General features: G+C 44.2%; 1 protein-coding gene across 1 annotated transcript in view; it reads left to right on the forward strand.

Moving 5' to 3' along the window:
• The window catches only part of OPRD1 (opioid receptor delta 1), a 44,181-nt gene extending 19,007 nt beyond the window's left edge, over nucleotides 1-25,174 (forward strand). Inside the window, exons 2-3 of the mRNA XM_056846096.1 lie at nucleotides 19,590-19,939; nucleotides 24,515-25,174. Coding sequence (XP_056702074.1) covers nucleotides 19,590-19,939; nucleotides 24,515-25,047 — 883 coding nt within the window. The 3' untranslated portion in view covers nucleotides 25,048-25,174. The remainder of the gene's footprint in view (nucleotides 1-19,589; nucleotides 19,940-24,514) is intronic.
• The last annotated feature ends 254 nt before the right edge of the window (nucleotides 25,175-25,428 follow it).

Below are 25,428 nucleotides of genomic sequence, written 5' to 3' on the forward strand. Positions count from 1 at the left end.
GAGACCTCTGAGTAGCTGCGGCTCTTCAAGGCCTCCAAGGTCTTGTCCAGTTCTGCCAAGATCTTTTACCTGGAAGTATCAAGAATCGAACATGGAAACGTCTGCACATGAAGCTTGTAATTGAGTTTAGATGGCTCACAATGCGCACACACATTTAGCACCCATGTCATAATCACTCCCTCTACCACCACCCCACAAAAAATACACACAAGCTGAGGCTCTTTGTTAGTGGGTATCTTGTACCCACCAGAGAACAGTCACGGATAGATCATTCCAGCAAGCTAATGTACTGAACAGTGTTACTATAATCCTGTGAATGATGCCAGTGTCAACAGATTAAATGGGGATTAATCAGTTTAGCTCTCTATTCTTTAAAAACAACAACACAAGAATGGACAAATGCTCATGATGATTATTAACCATGAAAGAATCATGGAGAGAAGAGAAAGACAACAGTGGCTATGTTAGATTGCTTGTTTTGCAATTAATGAAATGCTAGATGAATGTTCAGTAATCCTCCAGATTAGACTTCTTCAATTCACTCTAACTGGGACTGCCTTTGAAAAGGGTCTGAAAACTATAGCTGGTGCAATAAGTGAGTGTCAAGTTAAATGTAGGGGTTTGCCATCAGGACATGTCAAGAAGACCTGTTGTGGCCCAGCTCTAGAGTAAGTTAGAAACTCCTCAGAGAAAGTCCCACCCTCCAATACCAGAGGACTAAAGAATTCAAGGAAGACCCCAAAAGGTTGCCCAAGTCCACTGTGCAGGAAGAGGCTCTATCCTTTGGAGACAAGAATCTCTTGATCGATCCTCTACATCCAATCCCTACAGCCACCCTCACACCTCAAGAATTATGGAAGCAATTGATCCGAGCACAAGCCCAAACCAGAAGACAGAATGCTCGTATCGCAGTTCTTTGTTCCCTGTTCTTACTTGTGAGCTGAGTTCTAAGCCGAGACAGAATTAGGGCCTCCACTTAAGGCAACAGCACTATAATACTCCTTGGCCAAAGCTCGGCTTTTGCTGGTTTGATATCTCCTAAAACCAGTTTGCATGCAAGTCCTTTGCCTGGACAAAACGGATGCTGATATGGTTCCACCCCTCCAGGCTCTTGACTGCCTCCCAGGTTACTGATACCTGTGGACAGCTCCTGGTGTGGATCGTTGTTCATCCAACAACCCTACTTCCTTAACAGACTGACCAACTGACAGTCCTCCTGGCACTGGAACCAGAACAGGAGCCCATTACTCCAGTTTTGCAGCAGTTACAACGGATTCCAGTTGGTTTCTGAGATCTATTAAAGGTCCTTGGTTGAATTTAAAGCCCCAGACTGCCTGAGCAAGGCAGACACCTTACTGCATGGACCCCTGCCATCGGAATGATCATGGTGGGAACACATGACAAGATGTTGTTAGTGGTGGCATAGCACTATATAGCATTCCTCTTCTTTGTCTTCCTGTGCGTAGCAACCCTTGGGTCTCCCACCCAAGTACTAACCCTCCTTAGTTCCCAATCTCTGATGAAATTGGACTAGGCTAGACTTTAAAGCTGCTGTCAGACTTTAGGCAGCATGTAAATACTATTCTGTTTAGGCAGCTGTTGGCAGTTACTTAAACTTGTGAATTATGTGGTGTGAAATTGCTGCTGGGTATGAAATTCATTTAATTGGATCTGTTTTGTTGTTGTCATTTTAGATGCTTGGGTTTTATTGCATCACCTAGTTTTATTTATGGTCCAAAAAAAGTGGTAAATAAATATTTTCAAAATAATTAAAAGATCTCCCTTCAGGCTGAGGTTCATTCCACTGGGTATCTGGCTTCATCGTTTCTCAAATTTTGATTGGTGAACTTTGACACCAAAGAGCTGAGTTGAAACCTGCTGCTTAACAACTACAGAATAATGATATACCTCGGAACAAGCATTTCAATTATGTCCTCCATAACAGAAACTGAGCTTTTTTCTCCACTTTATCTTAAACTGGTAAAGAACCATTTCCGTCAGAAAAGGTGACTGAAATGAAAAACATAACAAGGTTCATGGTGGTTTTGGGATCAGTGTTCTGCAATCATTTATCTGTCTCAAATTGCAATTTCACTGAAAATTGCCAACAGGAAGGCTCCGCGATTAGTGAATCAGTTCATAGGATCCAGTCTACCTCAGTTTCCACCTCTTGTGATTTCTAAACCCATTGTCTAAGGTAGCTCAATATGTGGTGGGCCCATCACAATCTGACGGAGGCCCAAGATAGTCAAAGAGACTATAAAGACCTGGGGCAGTCCTGGCGAGGTATGTTCGCCATGAAGAAAAGGAAGTATTTCTTCACACAACTCATAGTTAAATTGTGGAACTCCCTGCCCCAGGATGTGGTGATGATGGCTGCCAACTTGGAAGGCTTGAAGAGGGGAGTGGACATGATCATGGAGGAGAGGGGTACACTTGATGGGCCTTGGTCTGATCCAGCATGGCTTTTCTTATGTTTTTATGTTTACTCAGCCTCAGACCAAAACCCAGACTGAGAGCCACAGGCCAAGAGCTCTTGTGCTCTCGCCCTATGGCTTGTGCCAATAAACTTGTGCCTCTGGCGCAAGCTAGTTTTTAAGTGCTGAAATCAGGCCTACCTATAAGAGGATGCGAGGGGGGGGTGTAAACAACTTCTCATGGCCAGATCAAAGAAGAGAAAAACCTCCCAGCTGAGGCCCTTATGCCTGTTAGTTAGTCAGGACCTTTCCCCCTGAGAGATTACAGAACCCTATAGGGAAACATGTTTGGAGGGGTGGGATGAAATTTCTAAAGTATCACCCTTCTTGTGTTCCCCCACATAATCCCAGTTTATAAATCATTAACAGTGGGCTTGGGCAAGCGGATCATCTTCATAAAAGATCTGAAATGGGTTTGTAGGATCTTCTATCCAGTCAATTTCAAATTATTCCCCCTTGCTTTTTAGACAGAAGCCAGATCCTGTTTACAGATTACCATTTTAGCTGTGAGAATAATTGGGGATTTCTGCATGCTTGGCTGTGAAGCTTTACCTAGCTAATTCTAAGGATGTTTGTGCACTTCGCCAGTTTGCTGAATTCTCAGTACAGAGAGATGCTTTCATCTCCAAGTCATTTATAGGCGACAAAACTCTCCAGCAGTAACTCAATAATGAGTGTGCAGATAGAAGGGTTTTAGGCAGGTGGTTAGGAATGTGTAACAAGTTCATGCATATAAAAAGGCAGCTCTAAAGAGGGAAGAGATATTCAAAATGCAGGCTGCCAAGCTTGTCTCACACCAAATAAACACGCAGAGAAACATTCAAAATCAAAACAACTACATGTCAAAGGAATGAAAACATAACTCTGGAAACTTTCCAAGATTTATGAGTTTCAAGAGCCATGGATTTTCTCACTCATTAAACAGCAACACTAGAGGCACAAGGGTGCAGTTTGCAGTTGACTTTTAAGAATGCCCACTCAGAGGACAGACAAGCAAAGACTGGCCCCTCCACCTCACTCTAGTGGCTGCTCCCTCATCTCAGCAGGTGCAGAAAAAGTAATGTCATGTTCTTTCCTGCCCTCTCTGCATCGTAGCAGTACTGCATTAGGTAGGAGGCCTGCTGTATCTTGTCATTGTGGTCCTCCAGTACTGGGGATGACCTAACCAACCTTCTACTTCAAGGTTGTTTTAAGGAGATCCATGTATGCTGCTCTGAGCTCCTTGGATGAAGGGTGGGATGGATGGGTGGATGTGCGTGGATGTGAGACCTCTGCCTGAGACCCTGGAGAGCTGCTGCCACTCTTAGTAGACAAGACTGACTTTGATGGACCAAGGGTCTGATTCAGTGGGAGACAGCTTCATGTGTTCCTGGATGGGTGGATGGATAGATAGATAGATAGATAGATAGATAGATAGATAGATAGATAGATAGATAGATAGATAGATAGATAGATATAGCAACCCCCTTCCCAAGATATTGTATTGCCACTATATCTTTTCCCAAGCAAGCAAAAGGAATGTTAGCTGTTTCACATTCCCGATCACACCGCTTTACTGTTTGAAGTAAATTGTTTGGCTCTGAACAGCGAGTAAGGCAGAATGATTAATTAGCAACATGTCAAATCAGAAGGAGACACTCTCATTACAGGAGAGACTAATTATAACTCAAGTGCTGCTCTGCTGTTCATAACTTAACCTTGATGCCATCCTTAAATAACCTCTGTGTCAGGAAGAAAAGTTACAGGAGAATTCTATCGATTGGTGAAGCTTGGAGGGAGAGATAGGAAATTAATTAGGAGGATTGGCGTTTTAGATAAAGAGAAAGCAATTTTGAGTATTTGTGTACACGCTAGTTTAGACATGTGCAGCAGAGATGGAAAAATCTGCAATGTGAATTGATACTGCTATCTGAAAAAAGTTATGCTTTTTATTATACGGTAATAAGTTATAAAAACCTAATGCTAATATTGTGTCATAAAAACAGCAAACACGATCAGAAGTATCTCTGTGCTTCACTAGGAACTACCGTATTTACTTACTCTTTATTTCCTCTTCGGAAGTTCCAGGGCAAAGACTTGTATAAACAAATAATATTTCTATAAACAAATAATAAAACACCTTTATTCCATCTGGTCTTTGGGGCATAGCTCTTCCTACATACTTTAGAAGAAAGCAGAAATAGCTATTGCCTGAAAGTAATAAGTATGTTACTAAATCACTGTTCTGTAAAACCACTGGAACTCAGTAATACGTGCTGGCATGAAACTCACATATGCTACTGAAAAATGCAGTAGGACACAATGGCTAGCTTCCAGGAATTAAAAATATTTTTTTCCCAACCCTGAAATTTAAGTTTATATATGGGATGGTCTTCTACCAGCTTTTCTGTTGTAGTGAAAAAAGGGAGATCAAGGAAAAGGATATGCCAGGGGTGTGTCCCTGCTTGGACAAAGCCACACAGGGCAATGGCTACAGAAGAGAGGGAAATTAGAATAGATCAAGGGGGAAAGCCAGTAGGATCTGACCCATTGTCTCTCACTTGTATGCTTAGCATGGCCTCCAGATCTGGAGCATGAGGTTCAATACAGTCCAGTGGGTAGTTTAGTTTGAAACAGGAAGGGAAGGGACTAACAGTCTCCTTTGCTATGGATTTAGTAGGTATTTTAGGGTAAGTCACACTGGCATAACTTTCATTTCCTAATTTTAAATTGAGAATATGAATGAATTTAAAATGCCATGTATATTCAGATCTCTGCAATATGTTTTTCCCCTTTAATGCTATGTCTAATAACATTTTGTGAGGAATTCTAAAGATATAATGACACTGAGAAGGTGTTGTATTGAGTTTTTGACTTGTATTTTTAATAGACCCAATTGAATTTGTCATTCATACAGGGTATATCTTGTAGTGTCATGATGTGAGCAGCCTTGTGTCTTAGAGGGAAAGGCCGGCTAGAAATACTTTGACCAAATACAAATAAAATCAATTAGCTGAGTGTCTGAAGCACACATGCAGAGTAATGTTGAAGGTGCATGGAACGGATCTGGACCTCCCTGCCACCACATTATCAAACGCTCATTTGACATGGTAAAAAAAAGGCCCAAATGATATGAGAATCCACAGTTTCTTTTAGTAGAGTTCCCAGTAAGCAAATCTAGGCTGGGTTTTCATTCTGTTGCTTAGCTAATAAGGGTAGTATATTCTCTCAGTAGTTATTTGTTCAGATAATACTTATTCAGTATTTGACTAAAGAGACTGGGAAGAGAGGTAGAGCAGAACAAAGAAAATAGTTATTTCATCTGAGTCTTATACATTGACCATTCCGGTCCCAAGTACAGTGTGTTTCTAGTACAAATTAATGATATTCTTTACAGCATTCATGTACTGATACATCTCACTGGCCAGAGGCTCCTGGCTGGAATTCAGCTAGCAAAACATTGCTATTCTGTTGGCCATGTGCATAGTGTGCTGCAGATTAAAATCAATGTGACACATCATCCCTAAAGGAAGAGCTTGTGCTGCATTCATTAGAGGGTCCCCCTCCCCTTACATTGCTTGGCAGTCAAAGTTTTCCTAAATTGGAAATGGAGAATCTTTCCAAAACTGCCTATCCACTTTCTCTACCCTGGGCATAATTTTATAAACCATCCTTAGCGGTCCTTTTTCAAGACTGAAAAGGCCCACACTCCAGCCTTTCCTTATAGGAAATGTAGTCCAACCCACCCCCAACTCCCAATCATCTTGGTTGGCTTCCTTTGTACTTTTTCCAGCTCTGCAACATCTTTTTTGAAATACAGTATTACAAATAAGGCCATGCCATGGCTTTATATAAGGGCATTACAATGTTCCATCAACCAAAAGGGAGACTGCAACTAAGAAATCAAAAGGAGACTGGGAAGGGCTGCCATGAAGGAGCTAGAAAAGATTCTTAAGCATAAGGATGCGTTGCTGGCAACCAAGATCAAGTTAACTCATGCCATAGTATTCCCTATTACTATGTATGGGAGTGAAAGCAGGACAATGAAGAAAGCTGACAGGAAGGAAGTAGATTCCTTTGAAATGTGGTGTTGGAGGAGAGTGTTACAGATACCATGGTCTGCAAAAAAGCAACAACTAATAAGTGTGTTCAAGATCAAATCAAGCCTGAGCTGTCCCTAGAAGCTAAAATGATTAAACTGAGGCTATCATACTTTGGTCACATTATGAGAAGACAATAGTTACTGGAAAAGACAATAATGCTAGGAAAAGTTGAAGGCAGTAGGAAATGAGGAAGACCCAACATGAGGTGGATAGACTCTATAAAGGAAGCCATGGCCCTCAGTTTGCAAGACCTGAGCAAGGCTCTTAACGATAGGACTTTTTGGAGGACATTGATTCATAGGGTCGCCATAAGTTGGAAGCGACTTGACAGCACTTAACACTCAACACACACATTATAATTTGGCTGTTTTATTTTTCAGTCTCTATCCTAGTCATTCCTTTTATGAATGTTGTCTTTTTCATTGCTTCAGCACACTGGGTTGACATCTTCATTGAGCTTTCCACTACAACCCCAACATCTCTTTCAGTCTCAGCTATTTCAGACCCCATCAGCATATATTTAAAATCAGGATTTTTTTTTTGTTCCAGTATGTATCACCTTACACTTACCCACACTGAACCTCATTTGCCACATTGTTACCCACACCCGATTTGTGGAGATCCTCCTGAAGCTCAATCCACCTTGCTTTTCACCATCCTGAATAATTTGGTATTATCTGCAAACTACACTGCTCAGCCCCAATTCCAAATAGCTTAAGAACAAATTAAATAGTACTCGTCCCAATACCGATCCTCATGGGACCCCACTGTTCACGTCTCTCAATTGCAAGAATAGTCCATTTATTCCTACTCTCTGCTTCCTGCCGTTTGACCAACTTTTAATTTTACCAACTTTTACCGGTAATTCATAAGAGGACTTGTCCTCTTATCCCACCCTATAGAACAGGGGTGTCAAACATACAGCCCACGGGCCTCATACGGCCCCTTGAGAGTGCTTATCTGGCCCGCGAGCCAGCCAAAGCAGCCACCCACCCAATCCTGATCTGGGCTAGCAAGCCCGTTGCAGGCTCGCCAGCCAAGGCAGCCACCCCCTTCTCAATCTAGGCCGGCGAGGCATGGCCTGGCCCAACCAAGTGACATTTATGTCATATCTGGCCCTCGTAACAAATAAGTTCAAGACCCCTGCTGTAGAATGTGCTTCCTGAGGAGGTGAGGGGCACTGTTTCTAGAGGTGTTTAGGAGGTGCTGCAGGCTAGTCTTTTTTGCTAGGGGTGTGGGCTGCATATTTGTTGGGGAGAGTTATGTCATGCTTTTTTCTGAAAGCCCCCCTGGGCTGAGGGAAAGATGGGGCATAAAAATTTTAACAGAATAAAATCAGCCGGGTGTATCTGAATGCAAGCTATACCTTGCAGCAAAACTGTTAAGGAGCTCAGAAGTCAAAAACTGCCCTTTGATTTGGGCATGAGAGAAAACTGGAAAGCAAAACACTTAGTATAATAATGATTTAACCTGCCTGTTGTTTTGAGCCCTAGTTAGCATTCTGGCTGCCACATTCCAAACCAGTTGGCATTTCCAGACCATCTTCCAGCGTGGTGTAGTGGTTAAGAGCGGTGGTTTGGAGCGGTGGACTCTGATCTGGAGAACCGGGTTTGATTCTCCACTCCTCCACATGAGCGGCGGAGGCTAATCTGGTGAACTGGATTTGTTTCCCCACTCCTACACATGAAGCCAGCTGCGTGACCTTGAGCAAGTCACATTCTCTCAGCCCCACCTACCTCACAGGGTGTCTGTTGTGGGGAGGGGAAGGGAAGGTGATTGTAAGCTGGTTTGAATCTCCCTTAAGTGGTAGAGAAAGTCGGCATATAAAAACCAACTCTTCTTCTTTTTCATAGGCCAACTTCAACATTAAAGTTGCCAACTCTGTGCCAGCAAATGCCAGGTGATTCTAGGGGCAGTTCCCGGGGAAGATGGAAACAGGGGGTATGATTTAACATCCTCCATGATTAGGGTTGCCAACTTCCAGGTACTAGTTGGAGATTTCCTGCTATTACAACTGATCTCCAGCCAGTACAGATCAGTTCACCTGGAGAAAACGGCCGCTTTGGCAATTGGACTTTATGGCATTGAAGTCCTTCCCTTCCCCAAACCCTGCCCTCAACAGGCTCTGCCCCCAAATTCTCCAGGTATTTCCCGACCCGGTGCTGGCAACCCTATCCATGATGCCCTAGGAATTTTCCCAGTGAGAGAAAGTGATTGGCTCAAGGTCATCCAGTCAGCTTCCAAAGGAGAATGGGGATTTGAAACTGGGTCTCCTAGACCCTAGTCTGACATGCTAACTAATACACAACACTGGCTCCATTCTTGAGGTTGTTCGCTGTGGTAGGAGAAATCAATAGTCACCTTTTTGTTTCCTTAATTTAAAAAAATCTTCCAAGATTTATAAAAGTACAGCAATTGTTAGTTTCTGTAGATGAAACCCTGCAACAGTAAAAGGTTAAACTCCTTTTTCTTCTGCCCCAAGCCCTGATCTGAATGAAGGCCTGTAAAACTCTTGCAGGGTCTGGCTGAAGTCCAGAGCTGTTACACCCTCCAGTGTCTGCTTTCATAAGGCCAGTCCCAGAACTGAACAGGGGCAGGGGGGACTCTTGACCTTGGTGCCTCTGCTGCTCCTGCCTGGAGCTCTTGGGATAGGTCTGGCCTTTCCTTCCTGAGTCTCCCTGGATTTGCCTTTTAAAGGGATCACTGGGGGCGAGTCACCCCGCGATTCACCCACTTCCTCTTCACTAGGGTGGGCCCTAGTGGAGTGGTAGGTTCTTCTGCCAATGGGCTGACTGAAGGGTTTTCCCATCCTCAAGCACCACCTCCCCTTCTTTCTTAAAGGACTGTTCTCTCTGCCCCCATGGCCCTAAGGAGGCTGCCCTCACCTGTGCCCTCTCCCCACTCTCCAAAAGAGGCCATATCGGGCCCAGCAGTTAGTGAGGTACAGGCTGGAGGTTGGATCGCCGCCAGATGTTCCTCCCCAATTCCTGCCACCACCAATGGCTGCAGACAGACCCTTGGGGCCCACTGTGGTGTAGTGGTTAAGAGTGGTGGTTTGGAGCGGTGGGATGTGATCTGGAGAACCGAGTTTAATTCCCCACTCCTCTACATGAGTGGCAGAGGTTAATCTGGTGAACTGGATTTGTTTCCCCACTCCTGTACATTAAGCCAGCTGGGTGACCTTGGGCTAGTCACACTCTCTCAGCCCTACCTACCTCACAGGGTGTCTACTGTGGGGAGGGGAAGGTAATTATAAGCCAGTTTGATTCTTCTTCTTCTCTTGGTTAACTTTCCCCCTATTGACTGGCTGCGTGGTGAATCGGGCCGCCACTGCGCCATCCTTGCCATGACCTCTCCCCCCAGAAACCTCTCTGCCACTTCCTACATACCCCTCTGGTTTGCTATTTTGCTTCGTGGCTCATCTGCCACCCCCTGATAGAGTGGTGGGCCACTGGATAGGTCTGGAATCTCTGGCTCCTGGGTCACTGGAATCTCTGGCTCCTGGGGCCCTTTTGCACCGGCTCTCCTGGAGAGGGTCGCCGGCAGGGACACTGCCCTCAGACCAGACAAGGCCCAAGCAACTGCTATGTAACTTTAAAAACTGCTGAGAAGAGGCAGTCAGTTCAGTGTGGGCTTTGTTATGCAAACCTTGTAACATCTTTTGAGAGACGGTAAAATTTCAAATGATTATTGTTAATCATGAAATTTCCAGGAGACCAGTTTCCCATGGTAACCAAAGAGATTTCTGAAAGCAAACCTGGCAGAAAATAAAACAATAGTTAATACTAATTTAGTCTGGGGGAGAATTAGATTTACAAAGAGAAGACAAGGAAATCAGCCAGCCTTGCGAAGGAGGCTGCATGACTACTCTGGGGCTACAGAGAAAGCAAAAACTGATTCCATTTGAAATATTACCAAAGAAAAGCAAAAGAACCATTCCTAAAGAAATAGCTCTTTTTGAATTTTCTAAACAACTGGTTTGCTTTCCAGATAACAGGATGAAGCTTTCTGAGAGGAAGGGAAGGGACTGTGGCTCAATGGTAGAGCATTTGTTTTGCATGCAGAAAGTCTCAGGTTCAATCCCCCCCCCCCAGCATCCCCAGTTAAAAGAACCAGGTGGCAGGTGATGTGAAAGATCTCAGTCTGACACCACTGAGAACTACTGCCAGTTAGAGTAGACAACACTAACCTTGCTAGACCAAGGATCTGACTCAATATCATGCCACTTCATGTGATGTTGTTCATCTACTCATTTCACAGATTAGGTAGCACCAGTGTAAAATTGATTAAATAGCATTCCTCACCAATGGCAAAAGCTACACCAATGGGCGGGATGACGTTCAAGTATTTAGCATTAACCAGGGTTAGTGATCAAAGCCACATTAATGCCATGCTCAGTTATCATATATGGTGGGGACACATAACACTGTGGTGGAATGTCAGTGTCAGGGAGGGACCAAGGGAGACTGGGGTTCAAATCCAAATTTTGCTTTCTCTGCTGTTCCAAATACTGTCTTTACGGCAGAGAAATGAATAACCTATTGCAGTCTTTTGAAGAAAAATTCTAGTTGCAATCATTTAAAGAATATTAGATTGTCCACTTCTATATTAATTGGCTCAGCTTAGAGTAGAGCTATTTTTTCCCTTTTCTGTGTCCCCTGTTTTAACTGACTGGGCCTACCTCCAGCTTATCGATAACAGTCGGGCCTCTCGCCATATTTCTCTTTCTGTCTATTTTTATTGACTTTTCATGCATTAAACAAGCATTTCTGTGACTCCTCCCTTGTTTAATTTGTTTTAATCTGTCATTATTGGAATTGGTCCATATATACCTACATAATTAAGAATGGGAATAGCCGGTACTGCAGGAAACTCTGACATCTTACCTGGAAGCGAAAAAAAATGTTGTTGTTTAATTTGTTTATTTTTGTGTTTTTTCTTTTTTCTTTTTCTACATTATTTTTTTATTTTTTGTTTAGGGATGGAAATAGGCTTTTTTACATAAGTGTTGGTTAGTTTATAGAGATATTTTCCTCTTTTTTTGCTTGTCTTAGTAATTTTTACTTCATAAATATTTCCCATTATTTTTATAGTAAATACTTTACCGATTGTTTGTTTGTGTGTGTGTGTGTGTGTGAGTGTAAAGTGCTGTCAAGTCACAGCTGGCTTATGGTAACCCTGTAGGGTTTTCAAGGCAAGACATGTTCAGAGGTGGTTTCTCATTGCCTGCATGTGAGTTCCAAGAGAACTGTGACTGCCGCAAGGTCACTGACAGCCCATTCCTAAGCTTTCGGCAGCAGGGGACGGCATGGACGAGGCACCGCCTTGGCACCTCCTAACCCGTTTCCCAGCCACCAAAAGCCTTAAAAAAGCCTTTTGCTGGCTTTTTAAAGTTTAAATGGGGCTAATGCCCCATAGAGAATAGCAAGGCTGCGCCTGCAAATCAGCAGTCGCAGCACCACCATTCTCAGCACCGGCATCCTGGCCCGAAAGAGGACAGGGAGCTGCCTACAGGCAGCTCTGCCCCCGGCACGCCCCAGGAATACCCCCGGGATACTGGCACACACCCCAGAATGCCAGTGCAGGCCTTTATGCGGGTGGGACACTGGCAGAAGGCCCAGCCAGCGTCCCTGGATGGCGCTGCCACAGCAGCGCCAGGAGACTGGCATCCGTGCCTCCCCGCCAGTGTTGGGGCCACTCATGGCAGCGTAAGTAGCCCGGGCACCAGAACAGGGGCCCCCAATGCCAGCGCAGCCCTTTCCTGGCCTCCTGAGGTCTTTCGTCCTCAGAGTTTACGAATGGGCTGTGAGCAGGCCTCATGTGGAGGAGTGGGGAATCAAACCCGGTTCTCCAGATTAGAGTTTATTATTTTGGTAGTGAAAAGTTCTGATTGTATCATTGTTAGGATTAATACGTATGATCCAAATGTGGAGTCTCCAGAAACATTTCATCAATGTTTCAGCCACTTGGTAAATTTTCCATATGACTACCTGTTGGTGGGGAGAGATTTTAATGACATACTAGATACAGCTTTGGATTTGAAGCAGTCCCCCACGCAAAGAATATTCTTTGGTGAGATCTACGCTTAAAGCCTATATGGCTGAGCTAGATTTAATTGCTATCTCACGTATATTGCACCCAATGGACAGAGATTATACCTTTATATCTTCCGTGCATCATAATTGCTTCCAGTTAGACTACTTTCATGTTTCAGCTTCTCTGATGCCCCACCTGGTTTAGGGTGTCTTAGTGTTTCTCTTCTTAATTATGAAACTTTTAAAAATCAGATGATTACTGAGTTATCAGGATATTTTAATATAAATCAAGGAATAGCTCATACTCATGCTATTGAATGGGATGCTTGTAAGGCTTTTATTAGAGGGGAAATAATTGCATTTGCATCTACCGGTAATAAGAAGAAGCTTAGAGAAATGAAAGGAATAACATTGAAAGATAGATTGGCATATCTTTTAAGCCAGTTTGCTATGTCTCCCACACCAGATCTTTATTGGGAATTGCAAAAAAGTTAAATATGAATTAAATGATATACTATCAGTGAAAGCACAATATGCCTCAGAATGGTGGTTTATAAATAATAATAAGCCACCCATAATAAGCCAATTTTTTTAACATGATATGTAACACAATATGTTATGTTAGCAAAATCTTCATGCAGCATTTACAGTATTCAACTCTAAAGTAGCAACACAGATGCTATACGGAGCTCCATTATGGATAGAGGCCTGCCAAGAATCACTAGATTGTATCCTAATAAAATTTCTGCGTAAAATCTCTGGGAGGGTTTGTCTTTAAGTTGCCACAATATCAGTGGCGTAGCGTGGGGGGTGCAGGGGGGGCCGGCCGCACCGGGCGCAACATCTGGGGGGGCGCACTCGCAGCTCTCTGCCCCTGCCTGGCTCACTCACTCACTCTCTCTCACTGCAGTGAAGACGTCTTCCAACCATTCATAAGCCGCGGTATCCAAAAAACCCTTTCAAAGCGGTGTTTTTTGTATAACATTTTCAAACTCTCAGCAGGCCTCCAGGGGGCGGGAAAGCCGCGGCCCCGCTCCCCAACTCACGGCAGGGCCGCCTCAGGCATTAATCTCCCTCCCCCTCGCCGCTGAGGCAGGGCCGCACGGCGGAGCCCACAGCGTCGGCCTCACCCGGCCCAGCCCACCTTGGGGGTGGGACTCAGCAGCTCCTCCCTGCCGGGCCAGCGGAAGGGGGGGGGAGTTTCAGAGGAGGCTGGAGGGCGGCGGCCGTCTTGTTTGTGGCGAGCAGAGGCGGCGGGGAAGGAGGGGTGGGGGGCGAAGGCGAGACAAAGCTGAAGGGCGCGGGGCGGCGCTGGGCCCTGAGAGAGGCGCCGGTCCCGCGAGGGCCGTCCCACCGGCCCGGGAGCGCCGCCTGCAACAGGTTCCTGGGCACGCGAGGCCGCCGCACTCCTCCAGGCCTCGGCCGTTGGTCTCCGCCTCGGTCCCGGGTGGTGAGAGCCGGCGCCACCCGCCTCAATGCGGTTCGGGGCGAAGATGATGCCGGTAAGTGGCCTCTGGGTTGCCATAAGTCGGCTGCGACTTGACGGCACTTTACACACACACACACACATTGTTAGAGAAACCACTTGTGGATTAGAATTTGATGCTTAGTGAGAATTGCCTCCTGGACTTTTCTTTTTCAAACTCATCTTCCACTTATTACTAATTGGTGAATTTGAATTGTATACAGTTAATTTAGTTTTGCAGCATGGGCCAATTTACTATACATCTTTGCCTCCTGTGGCCAGGATGTGCACAGAGGTGTATAGCAAGCATCATATCAGTAAACAGTAAATATATGTTTTGGGCATATGAAAATGAATGGGGGGGGGTACATGAAGTCCCAAAAGGAAGCCAGTGGCTGCTTTCCACCTAAACAACACAGGAGGAGTATGGCCCAAAGACAAGCAGGCATAAGGTTTGTATTGCATCTTCCAAACACCTCTTAAACACAAATTATTAAGTACAGAGGTATTTGCAAGTCCCACAGCTGCTTGGTATACCGAAGGCCCCAGGTTCAGTCATTTTACTTTAATTACATCAGCACAAACAATACATGTGCTTAGGGGGTAAGGGTTTCTTTAACTAATCTAGTGGAAGAGACTCGAGTGCTAAAATCCACGGGTTAGGGGGCGCAAATTACTTGCCTTGCCCCGGGTGCTGACAACCCACGCTACGCCACTGCACAATATCATTGATTGTGATTGGAAAGTGGAGAGAGACCAAGTAAAACTGTAGCACATTGTTTAAGTCAGCAAAAGAATAAAAGCTATATTCCTTTGATCAATGATGAGAAGAATATAACACATACTGCCTCAAGTGAAATAATTTTACAGTTTTATAAGTAGTATTCTGAATTGTACAGTAAAGGAAAATAATTTACAAAAAAAGATTTGGAAACATTTTCCCCTCACTGTGGCTTTCAAAGTTTTGATATTTTTCAGCAATATATTCTTGCTGAACCTTTATGCATGGATAAATTAAAAGCGGTGATAATGAATATGAGTGGCAAATCTCCAGGACCAGAGGGGTTGCCTATTGAACAGTATAAAACCTTTGTAGATTTCTTAACTCCAAAACTTTATCAATTATATAACGAGATTTTTGAATCTGGCTCATTGTCATCATTGTTATATTATGTCTATCTATATCACTGTGATCACTAAACCCAGCAAAGACCGTAGTGTGCATATTTTCAGCCTATTTCTTTAATTAATGTGGATGCTATTAACCACTATTCTTACTAACATACTCCAAAAGGTTGCTACAACTTTAGTACAAGTAGACTGGATAGGGTTTATACAAGGTAGGCAAGGCTCTGATCATTTTAGGTTGGTCACTAATCTGATCACTTTAAATAGTAGGAGAGCCAATCAAGTTGCCATTCTCTCACTTGATTCCAAAAAAACTTTTGACAAAATATACTGGAAATTTATCTTTGCTACATTGACTAAATTTGGTTTTCCTCATGAATTTGTGAAGTGGATTAGAATTCTTTATTCATCTACCAAATCCAGGGTACTAACTAATGGCATATTTTCCATGCCAGTTTTTACAGTGAAAATCCCAGACACATATTTCAAATTCCCCATACTGGTATAGTGGTTAAGAGCGGTGGTTTGGAGCGGTGGAGTCTGATCTGGAGAACCTGGTTTGATTTCCCACTCCTCCACATGAGCAGCTGAGGCTAATCTGGTGAACTGGATTTGTTTCCCCACTCCTACACACGAAGCAAGCTGGGTGACCTTGGGCAAGTTACAGCTCTGTTAGAGCTCTCTCAGTCCCACCTACTTCACAGGGTGTCTGTTGTGGGGAGGGGAAGGGAAGGTGATTGTCAGCTGGTTTGAGTCTCCCTTAACTGGTAGAGAAAGTCGGCATATAAAAACCAACTCTTCTTCTTCATCATCAGAGATGCCTGTCACCTGGATTTCATTTTTAATCTTTATCCGGTATTAGGCTTGCTACTCCCAAATTGAACGTACAGCCAATGTGGAATGCCAGACTAGGATCTGGGAGAGCCAGTTTTAAATCTGGCTGGGTGACCTAGGGATTGTTAACCCAATCTACCTCACAGGATTGTTGTGAAGATAAAATGGAGAAGAGGAGAATGGTTCCCAGTTGGGGGAGAATAGGGTAAAAATGAAGGAAATAAATATATAATACATGTTCTTACCAAAGGTTTCGGTACTGCATTCTCCATAAATCATCCAAGCAGCTGCTTACGATATTTTCTACTGTGGCTTTAATGGCTGAGCAAGCTTGGCAGCCACAGGGAAAGATCTTACAACTCCTTTCCCATAAACTGGATTCTATGATTCTTTTCTAACAATTCTCCAAGACAGAAAGACATCTTTCATTTGTTGAAAGATGTCTTTCTCTACTGGCAAAAGTAATTCTCTTTCTATCAAAGGAAGACAGAGTTGAGGAGAGTTACAGGAACCATCTTAGTGGAAGACAGTCATAGTGCTGAATCCAGACTAAATTGGCAATTTCCGCAAATTCCTCTTTCCTGCTGCAGATCATGTTATTCCTCAGGGTCCTCTTGTCCCCGGGCTGCAGTGGGAGGGGGTAGGCTGGAAAGTTCTGTTCTGCCATAGGAGCACTTACAGCTACGCTGCCATGGTAGCATGGGGAGGCTGGTGTGAGCACCACAATGCCGGTGTCAATGCCACTCTGGGCAGCACAAGTGGCCCGGGCACCAGCTCACGCAGTCCGGATGCCAGCACATGCCCTGGCCTGCCTCCTAAGGACTTTCATCCTTCCAGCTCAGGAATGGGCTGTCTGGATCCAACCCAAATTATCGTGCTCTTGGCATTTCATCCTCAGACCTGTGACTTCAGAACAGTCAGATGATCCAATGGATTTAGTGGGGTTTACCCCTCTACAATTTTGCATAAAGTATCTGCGCTTTGATTCAAATTGGTCATAAATATACATACATTTGCAGGATTGCAGCCCACAAAAAAGATTTTCTTGATATGACTACTCTAAGAGCAGACATTATAAGGTTTGGACTGTAATTTTATTCTGCTTATTCCCTGTAAAGTACGCAGTAGAAAGACAGGCACTTTGCAGAGTAATAGAAAGATTGGGCCACCAACACAAACGGGGGGTGGGGGAAGGGAAAGCATGTTAGAGATGTTAATTTCTTTCTCTACCAGAACAACAAAGTACTCCTTCACTATTTGAATAATTAAAGGAATCAAATCCATTTTTAATGCACAATTTCTTTTCCACTAAGAATAAATTAAGAAAACCAAGACTGGTGGAGAAAAATGCAATAATATGGCAACCTTCAAGTCTGATACCTCCCCTCCAGGAGAAATTACAGTGGGCAAAGTAAATGAGATAGAGCAATTGGTGGTATCAGTGGTCATAAAATCAAGTGGAGACAAAGGGAGTGAGGTTTGTTGGAGAGGGAAATGCGCTATAGCTGTCTATGGGGCAATGCTAGAAGCTTCTGAGTCAAGATGGGGGAGCCAGAGTGCTTGTTGCTAAATGACAATTTAGATATAGTGGGTGTTTCAGAAACATAGTGGAATGGGGAAAATCAGCGGGCTATGGTCGTAAGTTCTATCAACAGGACAGGGAGGGATGTGTTGAGGGAGGTGTATATCAAAGAGGACATAGAGGGGAAAAGCTAAAATCACTAGGGGAATGAAGTCCCCAACAGATCAGTTATGGGTGAAGATACTAAATCCTAAGAGTTACCTAAAAGTGGGGATCTACTATTGCCCACCTGATCAAACCCGTCAGGCTGATTTTGAGATGGAAAAGGCAGTAAGAGAGGTGACGAAGGCAGATAATGTTGTGATACTGGGTGACTTCACCTACCTTCACTGACTGGGTAAATATGTGCTCGAATCATGCTATAGAAAGAGGTTACTAAACATCATACATGACTGTGCACTGGAATAGTTGGTCACAGAGCCAACCAGCAGTATAGTGATCTTGGACTTGGTGGTCAAGACCTGGTGAGAGACACAAACGTTGTTGCACCAGTTGGGAACGATGGCTACCATACTATTAAGTTCAACATTTTGCCAATGGAAAGTTACCCTAAAGTCCCTAACAGTAACATTTGATTTCAAAATAACAGTAAAATTTTATTTCAAAAGAGGGAACTTAACAAAAATGAGGGAACTAGTTAGAAGGAAGCTGAAACAGAAACCCAAGAAAGTCAAATCCATAGATAAGTGACTAGAGATGACATTCTAGACCTATTGGGGAAATTAAAGACATTGAATCTCTGGGTCCTGATGAGCATGCACCTAAGGGAACTCAAATGTGAAATTGTTGATCTACTAACCCATATATGCCACTTGTCACTAAAATCAACCACTGTAACCAGGAGACTCAGGAGTAGCAAATGTTACACCAGTTTTTAAAAAGGGTTCCAGAGGGAAATCAGAAAATTACAAGCCAGGTGGACTGTCTATCCCAGGTAAATTAGTAGAAACTGTAATGAAAGATAGAATTATTAGGGGAACAAAGGCTGCAAAGGGGAAAACAATATGGCTTCTGCAAAGGGAAGTCTTGCCTAAACAACCTTTTGGAATTCTTTGAGAAAGTGAACAAACGTGTAGATAGCAGTGACCTGGTAGCCATTATGACCTGGACTTTCAAAAGGCTTTTGACAAGGTACCTCACCTTTACTTTATTCTAAGCAGTATAGTCCATAAAGCACAACAGTCTGTTAGACTGTCTCAGGCTGGTTACCCAATACAAGCCCTAAGTAAACTATAAAATGCCATATAAGTACAATTCAGAAATAATGAAAGGTTCACTTAATAAAAAGATGAAATGACTAGATTTTTTTAAAAAAAGAAAACCATATCTATGTCAACTATAACATTAGCTCAGGGTCCTCAGAATATGATCTGACCCAATCAAAGAGCTCTCAGTAAGGGAAAGTGGTTTTCTTACCCTGCTTCCCAGAGCAGGGGGATTTTACCAGTAGCTTCAGTTGGCAGATTTATCATTGCCTTTCACATAGTCAAGGTTAGAAATACTACCCTATAACCCCAACTGGGTTGGTTCAGAGCTTGTAGAGACAAGAGAATCCTATGATGAAGTTGCAGCATTGCCACAGTTTGCAGGATCAATGCCTCCCATTACCAGCAAGTAGCAACAATTCTGCCTCCATAAGATGGAGCCACACCATGCTGGTGATTAAAGTCTGGGTGGAGCGGCCTTGGGGAAAAAGTCAGTTTAGGTTTTGCCTTGTAGAGGCCAGTCTTCTCCCCCATGAGGACTGTGGATACTACAAAAATAGATATGAGGTATGGTCAGTGTACGGATGGAGAATGAATTATATGTATTATGTAACATAGATTTTCTTGTAAAGAGCAGAGCAAGGCCACCATGATAAATTTGGAAGTGCTGATAGGTTTGAAGGCTCGTCTTCAGTCCCAAGAACATGTCTTCCTCCTCGTTGGGCTACCTAACCAACATCAGCTGCAACAAACATCCTTCCCTTTTATCTCATTTCTGCAGGTACACCAAGATGAAAACAGCCACCAATATCTACATCTTCAACCTGGCCCTGGCTGATGCCTTGGCCACCAGCACACTGCCTTTTCAAAGTGCAAAATACCTCATGTCCACCTGGCCCTTCGGGGAGCTGCTCTGCAAGGTGGTCCTCTCTATTGATTACTATAACATGTTCACCAGCATCTTCACCCTCACCATGATGAGCGTCGACCGGTACATAGCAGTCTGCCATCCGGTCAAAGCCTTGGATTTCCGGACCCCGGCTAAAGCCAAGCTCATCAACGTTTGCATCTGGGTGCTCTCTTCAGTTATTGGGGTCCCCATCATGATCATGGCTGTCACCACATCAAAAGGCAAGTGGCTGTACCCACATCCTAACCTACTGTCCTTTGTGGCACGTTGACAGTACAAAGTTACCGCTATTCCTTTGGGACAAGTGGATTTCTACCACTACTCCATTCATTTATCTTTTCCTTCCTTCTGAATTTTAATAAGGGAACATTCTAAAATTAATCCCAGAAGTCGAGCATGTGCCATTGGCTGCAGCTCCCATTATTTCATTTCTCCTCCTTCTGCATTGCCAATGTACATGTGTGGATTTGGATATAATGCTGCAAAAAAAAAAAAAAAAAAAAAGCCAAACATGATGTGATATGACGGCATTGTCTTTTGTTCGTTTTACTGGCTCTTGCCCAGTAGCAAAATGCCACACAAGAAGAATCTTGGACCCAGTGTAAATGCATTCACAACAAGTTTGTATTTTGCCATGAATATAAGGAACCAAAAGCTGCTGCTAGTTGCACATCAGCAACATGCTGCACACAATTCAGTAATTTTAAAACAATACAGAACACTGTAGAAGAAGAAGAAGAGTTGGTTTTTATATGCCTACTTTCTCTACCACTTAAGGAAGAACCAAACTGGCTTACAATCCCTTCCCCTCCTCACAACAGACAACCTGTGAGGTAGGTGGGGCTGAGAGAGTGTGACTAGCCCAAGATCACCCTGCTGGCTTCATGTGGAGGAGTGAGGAACAAATCCAGTTCACCAGATTAGTGTCCACTGCTCATGTGGAGGAGTGGGGAATCAAACTCGGTTCTCCGGATCAGAGTCCATCGCTCCAAACCACCACTCTTAACCACTACACCACGCTGGCTCTGTAGAATTCTTAATGCATCAGTTCCATCCTGGCTTTTTGTTTGTTTGTTTGTTTGCAACAGATGCAATAAATTGCAATAATTTAAACAATATTCTCAACACATACCAAATAAGTTTGATATAAAAACATACGAAATAGAAAGTCAGTATGGTGTAGTGGTTAATAATGCGCTAGATACTAGGATCAGGTAACCTGGGTACAAGTCATCAGACTTCCATTAAAAAAAAAAACTGTCTTGGGAAACTTGGGCCAGTCACATTCACTTAACCTAATGTACCTCACAGGGTAGTTGTAAAGATAAATATTAGGAAGGGAGTAATGTACCCTGAGGAAAAGTGAAGTAAAATGTGATAGATTTTTTAAGAATTGTAAGTTGCTTGGTACAGAGATCAGTTTCCTTGTTGATGTGCACATTCATAGTGCTATACTTTATTTATTGTTATTAATTAATTAAAACATTTCTCTCTATTTCTATCCATTCCTTGTGGTTCAAGGTGGCTTACAATAGTAGTTAAAAACATTTTCAATTAATACCAAAATAAAAGGGCAAATGATAAAACTCTCCCCCTTATCCCTGAAAAGATGCCTGCTGTTCAAACCCCTTCAAAAGTCCTGGCAAAAGCCGGCCTCACAGCCCCTCCTGAAGATCTTCAGGGAAGACTCAATCCATCGATCAATTGATTGACCTTTATTGGTATATCCTCAGAAACATGACGTAAGCAGTACACAAAATTCACTGTCCATACGTTTTCGATTTAAATATGGATTAGACTTTAGTCCTAATATTGACAACTTCCATCAGAAATTCCGCCACCTTTCAAATGACTTCAGGAATAGTATCATTCAACAAAAACTGGCAAACAGAGAATTCTTGGCTAGATTTCATTTTATCAATCAAGGGTTCAGGCAGAGGCTAATCTGGAGAATTACACATGAAGCCTGCTGGGTGGCCTTGGGCTAGTCACAGCTCTTAGAGCTCTCTCAGCCCCACCTACCTCACAGGGTGTCTGTTGTGGGGAGGGGAAGGGAAGGTGATTGTAAGCCAGTTTGATTCTTCCTTAAGTGGTAGGGAAAGTCGGCATATAAAAACCAACTCTTCTTCTTCAAGTTGGAATGGATGAGAGATTTTACATCACAGCTGGAGGCCAAATTTTCATTGCCAGCAGGGTCAGGTTTAGGTGTTATCAAGTCATGAACCACTTTCAACGATTGTGCTTGATGAGATTCTGCTGACAGAATGGTGGCAGAGAAGAAAGTCTTCTTCGCTACCATCACCACCACCTCATGGGCCTGCAAATGAGTAGCCCAAATATGATATGCGCTGTCTGATTCATTCCAAATCTTCCACTAACGTCGCTCTAGTTATATTCCAGCTCACTTACTATCACCTAGCTCCTTGGTAAACCAAGGAGCTGAGGGCCTCCCAGAGCATGGAAGAGGACGCCATGCTCCTGTTTATGTTATTTGTTCTTATAGACTATAAATTGATGTTATTTATAGTCTGCCTTTCTCACTAAGACTCAAGGCAGATTACACAGTAAGGCAGATTACACAGTGTTAGTTAAATACAACCAACAGAATGGGACATCCAGTAAACCAGGGGTGGGGAACCTTTTTCCTGCCAAGGGCCATTTGCACATTTATAACATCTTTCGGGGGCCATACCAGGTGTAGATCTCCCGTGGGGGGGAGAGGCTAGGGTTGCCAGGTCTCCAGCCACCACCTGGAGGTTGGCAACCCCAGGGGAGGCCACCCAGAGAAGGCCTGCAGGGCGCCCCCACTCCCCCCTCCCAGGTGGGAGGGCAGCCAGGGGTGGGCCCCAGAAAACAAGGCGCCAGGAGGGCGCAGCCCACAGTCGATTGGCAAGGGAGGAAGGAAAACAGAGAAAGAGGAAAAAGGAGGGAGGGAGAAAGAGAGAGAAAGGGAGAAAGAAATGGAGAGAGGGGGAGAAAGAAAGAAAAGGACGGAGGGAAAGAAAAAAAAGGACGGAGGGAGACAAAGAAAGAGACAGAAAAAGAGGGAGGAAGAGAGGGAGAAAAAGGAGAAAGAGTGACAGAAAGAGAGGAAGAGAGAAAAGCCTCCCCCACACACACACACACACACACGCATGCTGGCCTGCGCGACCGGGCCCCAGCCACCCCACCTCCCCCGCCCACACACACACACCCGGAGGTACACGGAGCACCAAGCAACCGGGCCCCAGTCTCCTTGCACTCCCCCCCCCCCGAGCTCCGCGGCAGGGTTCCCGGAGCTCCCGAGGGCCACAAAAAATGTCCTCGGGGACCACATACGGCCCCCGGACCTGAGGTTCCCCACCCCTGCAGTAAACAAAACAATAAGGTTTACATTGCAGGAAACTGAAAATGGAGCTGAAACAAAGCAGATGCTGACATTAAATACTTACATCACCGGACAGTATATACTATACATAGTAGTGTTGTCCTCAATCATTTTACCAAAGCATCTGTCTGAAACATTTCAATAGAATACAGCCCTAACTACCTTGTGTGTGTGTGTAAAGTGCCGTCAAGTCGCAGCCGACTTATGGTGACCCCTTTTGGGGTTTTCATGGCAAAAGACTAACAGAGGTGGTTTGCCAGTGCCTTCCTCTGCACAGCAACCCTGGTATTCCTTGGTGGTCTCCCATCCAAATATTAACCAGGGCTGACCTTGCTTAGCTTCTGAGATCTGACAAGATCAGGCTAGCCTGGGCCATCCAGGTCAGGGCCCTAACTACCTTAGCAGTCACTAAATATTTAGCTGTGGTGATTGCCTGTAAGAGGGTTGGATCTTGATCAATTCAAGCGACCAAGCGGACTCCTTAATGAAACAAAGTAAACAATGTAAATTGGAGGAAATTTTTGACGTTTTTCCTGTCACAAATAGATGTGAGACTTTGCAGCATGAACAAGGGAGGCAGAATTCAGTAATGGACTTGAGCCATGTGTCCTCTCCGAATATAGCAAAGCACACAGAGGCTAAATTGATGACTCATCCCCCAGACTTACTTCAGATTTTCACTTCGCAAACCTTTTTAATTGCTGAAACTCTACAGGAGATATACAATAAATTGGACCAAATTACCAGCAGACTGGGTCCTTGTAATACTACTCAAGCTGATCTGTTCAAGACCTTTAAGTCAAAAGAACAATAAGATGAGAAGAATAAGAAGCCCCCGAGGTGCCTTGGCTCATTTACTTTACAGTGAGATTTCCCAGGGACGCTAAAGGGACACTGGCAGCCAGGAGCAAGCTAAAACAAGTGCTAGAAACTGCTGGTGCCCAAGGGGCTACCTTATTTAGAACCTTCAGTGGCAATGATGATAGGAGTCAACTCACTGATAGCCTTTTCCTGCCAATTTGAGGGGGAAAGAAATGCTATATTGCCCATTGTGGGCGCCACCAAACTGAGTGTCCCCATAGCACTAACACAAGGGTCACTCCGTTTGGCTTTCTCCAGAGCCATTTTAATTTCCAAGCTTGCCCCTGCCTATCCTTCCTCACTCTCTTTCTCACTCTGTCTTAAGTGGGGCTGTGGCTAGAGCATCTGTTTAGCACCAGAAGATCCCAGGTTCAACCCCTGGCATCTCCAGTTAAACGAATCAGTGAGTAGGTGATGTGAAAGATCTACCTGAGAACTTGGAGAGCTGCTGCCAGTCAGAGTAGACAACTGACCTTTATAGACCAATGTTCAGTATAAGGCACGTTCATGTGTTGTCTGTCTACTGATCCAAAGCCTCCTCACCCTCTTCCTTTCACCTTTTTTGCAGATGGCATTGTGATGTGCCTCCTCCGTTTTCCTGAGCCTCATATTTACTGGGACACAGTCACCAAGATATGTGTCTTCATCTTCGCATTCTTGGTTCCAATCTTGGTCATCACTATCTGCTATGGGCTCATGATTCTCCGTCTGAAAAGCGTCCGCCTCCTCTCAGGCTCTAAGGAGAAGGACCGCAACCTGCGCCGCATCACCCGTATGGTGCTGGTGGTAGTAGCTGCCTTCATTATCTGTTGGACACCCATCCAAATCTTTGTCATTGTTTGGACACTGGTCAGCATCGACAAGAATAATCCCTATGTGGAAGCCAGCCTGCACTTCTGTATCGCCCTAGGTTATACCAACAGCAGCCTCAACCCCATCCTCTATGCTTTCTTGGATGAAAACTTCAAGAGGTGCTTTCGGGAGTTCTGCCTTCCCTTCCGGTCGCGAATGGAACAGAACAGTTTCAGCCGGGCCCGGAACACCACCCGGGAACGTGTCTCCACCTGCACTCCTTCTGAAGTCCTCAATAAGTCAGGATGACTAGACATGGAGAGCCACAGAAGAGGCTCCCGGGGACACAGAGGGGATGAGCTGCAGTCAGAAGTGACTCAGGTCACCACCACAGAATTCTAGCAAAAAGCTGTAGGACTGAGCCACTGTGGAGAAAGAGGCAGCTCACGGACAATTTTAGACTTTTCAGCAAAACTGCAAATGCTTTTTTGCCCCATAGACCAATGAGCTTGTGGGGAAGAGACTGCCCGGATTACAAACTGAGATACATTTATGACTTTCAAGAATAAAACATGGAATTGCTAAAAGGGTTTCTGGAAACTGGCATCTCACTGAATGTTTTTTACATGATTAGATCTCATGTACTGGTGGCTTCAAATTATTTTTCATAGCTTTCTTTCATGAAATTAC

The sequence above is a fragment of the Euleptes europaea genome, chromosome 3, assembly GCF_029931775.1.
Source record: "Euleptes europaea isolate rEulEur1 chromosome 3, rEulEur1.hap1, whole genome shotgun sequence".
NCBI classification, from domain to species: domain Eukaryota; kingdom Metazoa; phylum Chordata; class Lepidosauria; order Squamata; family Sphaerodactylidae; genus Euleptes; species Euleptes europaea.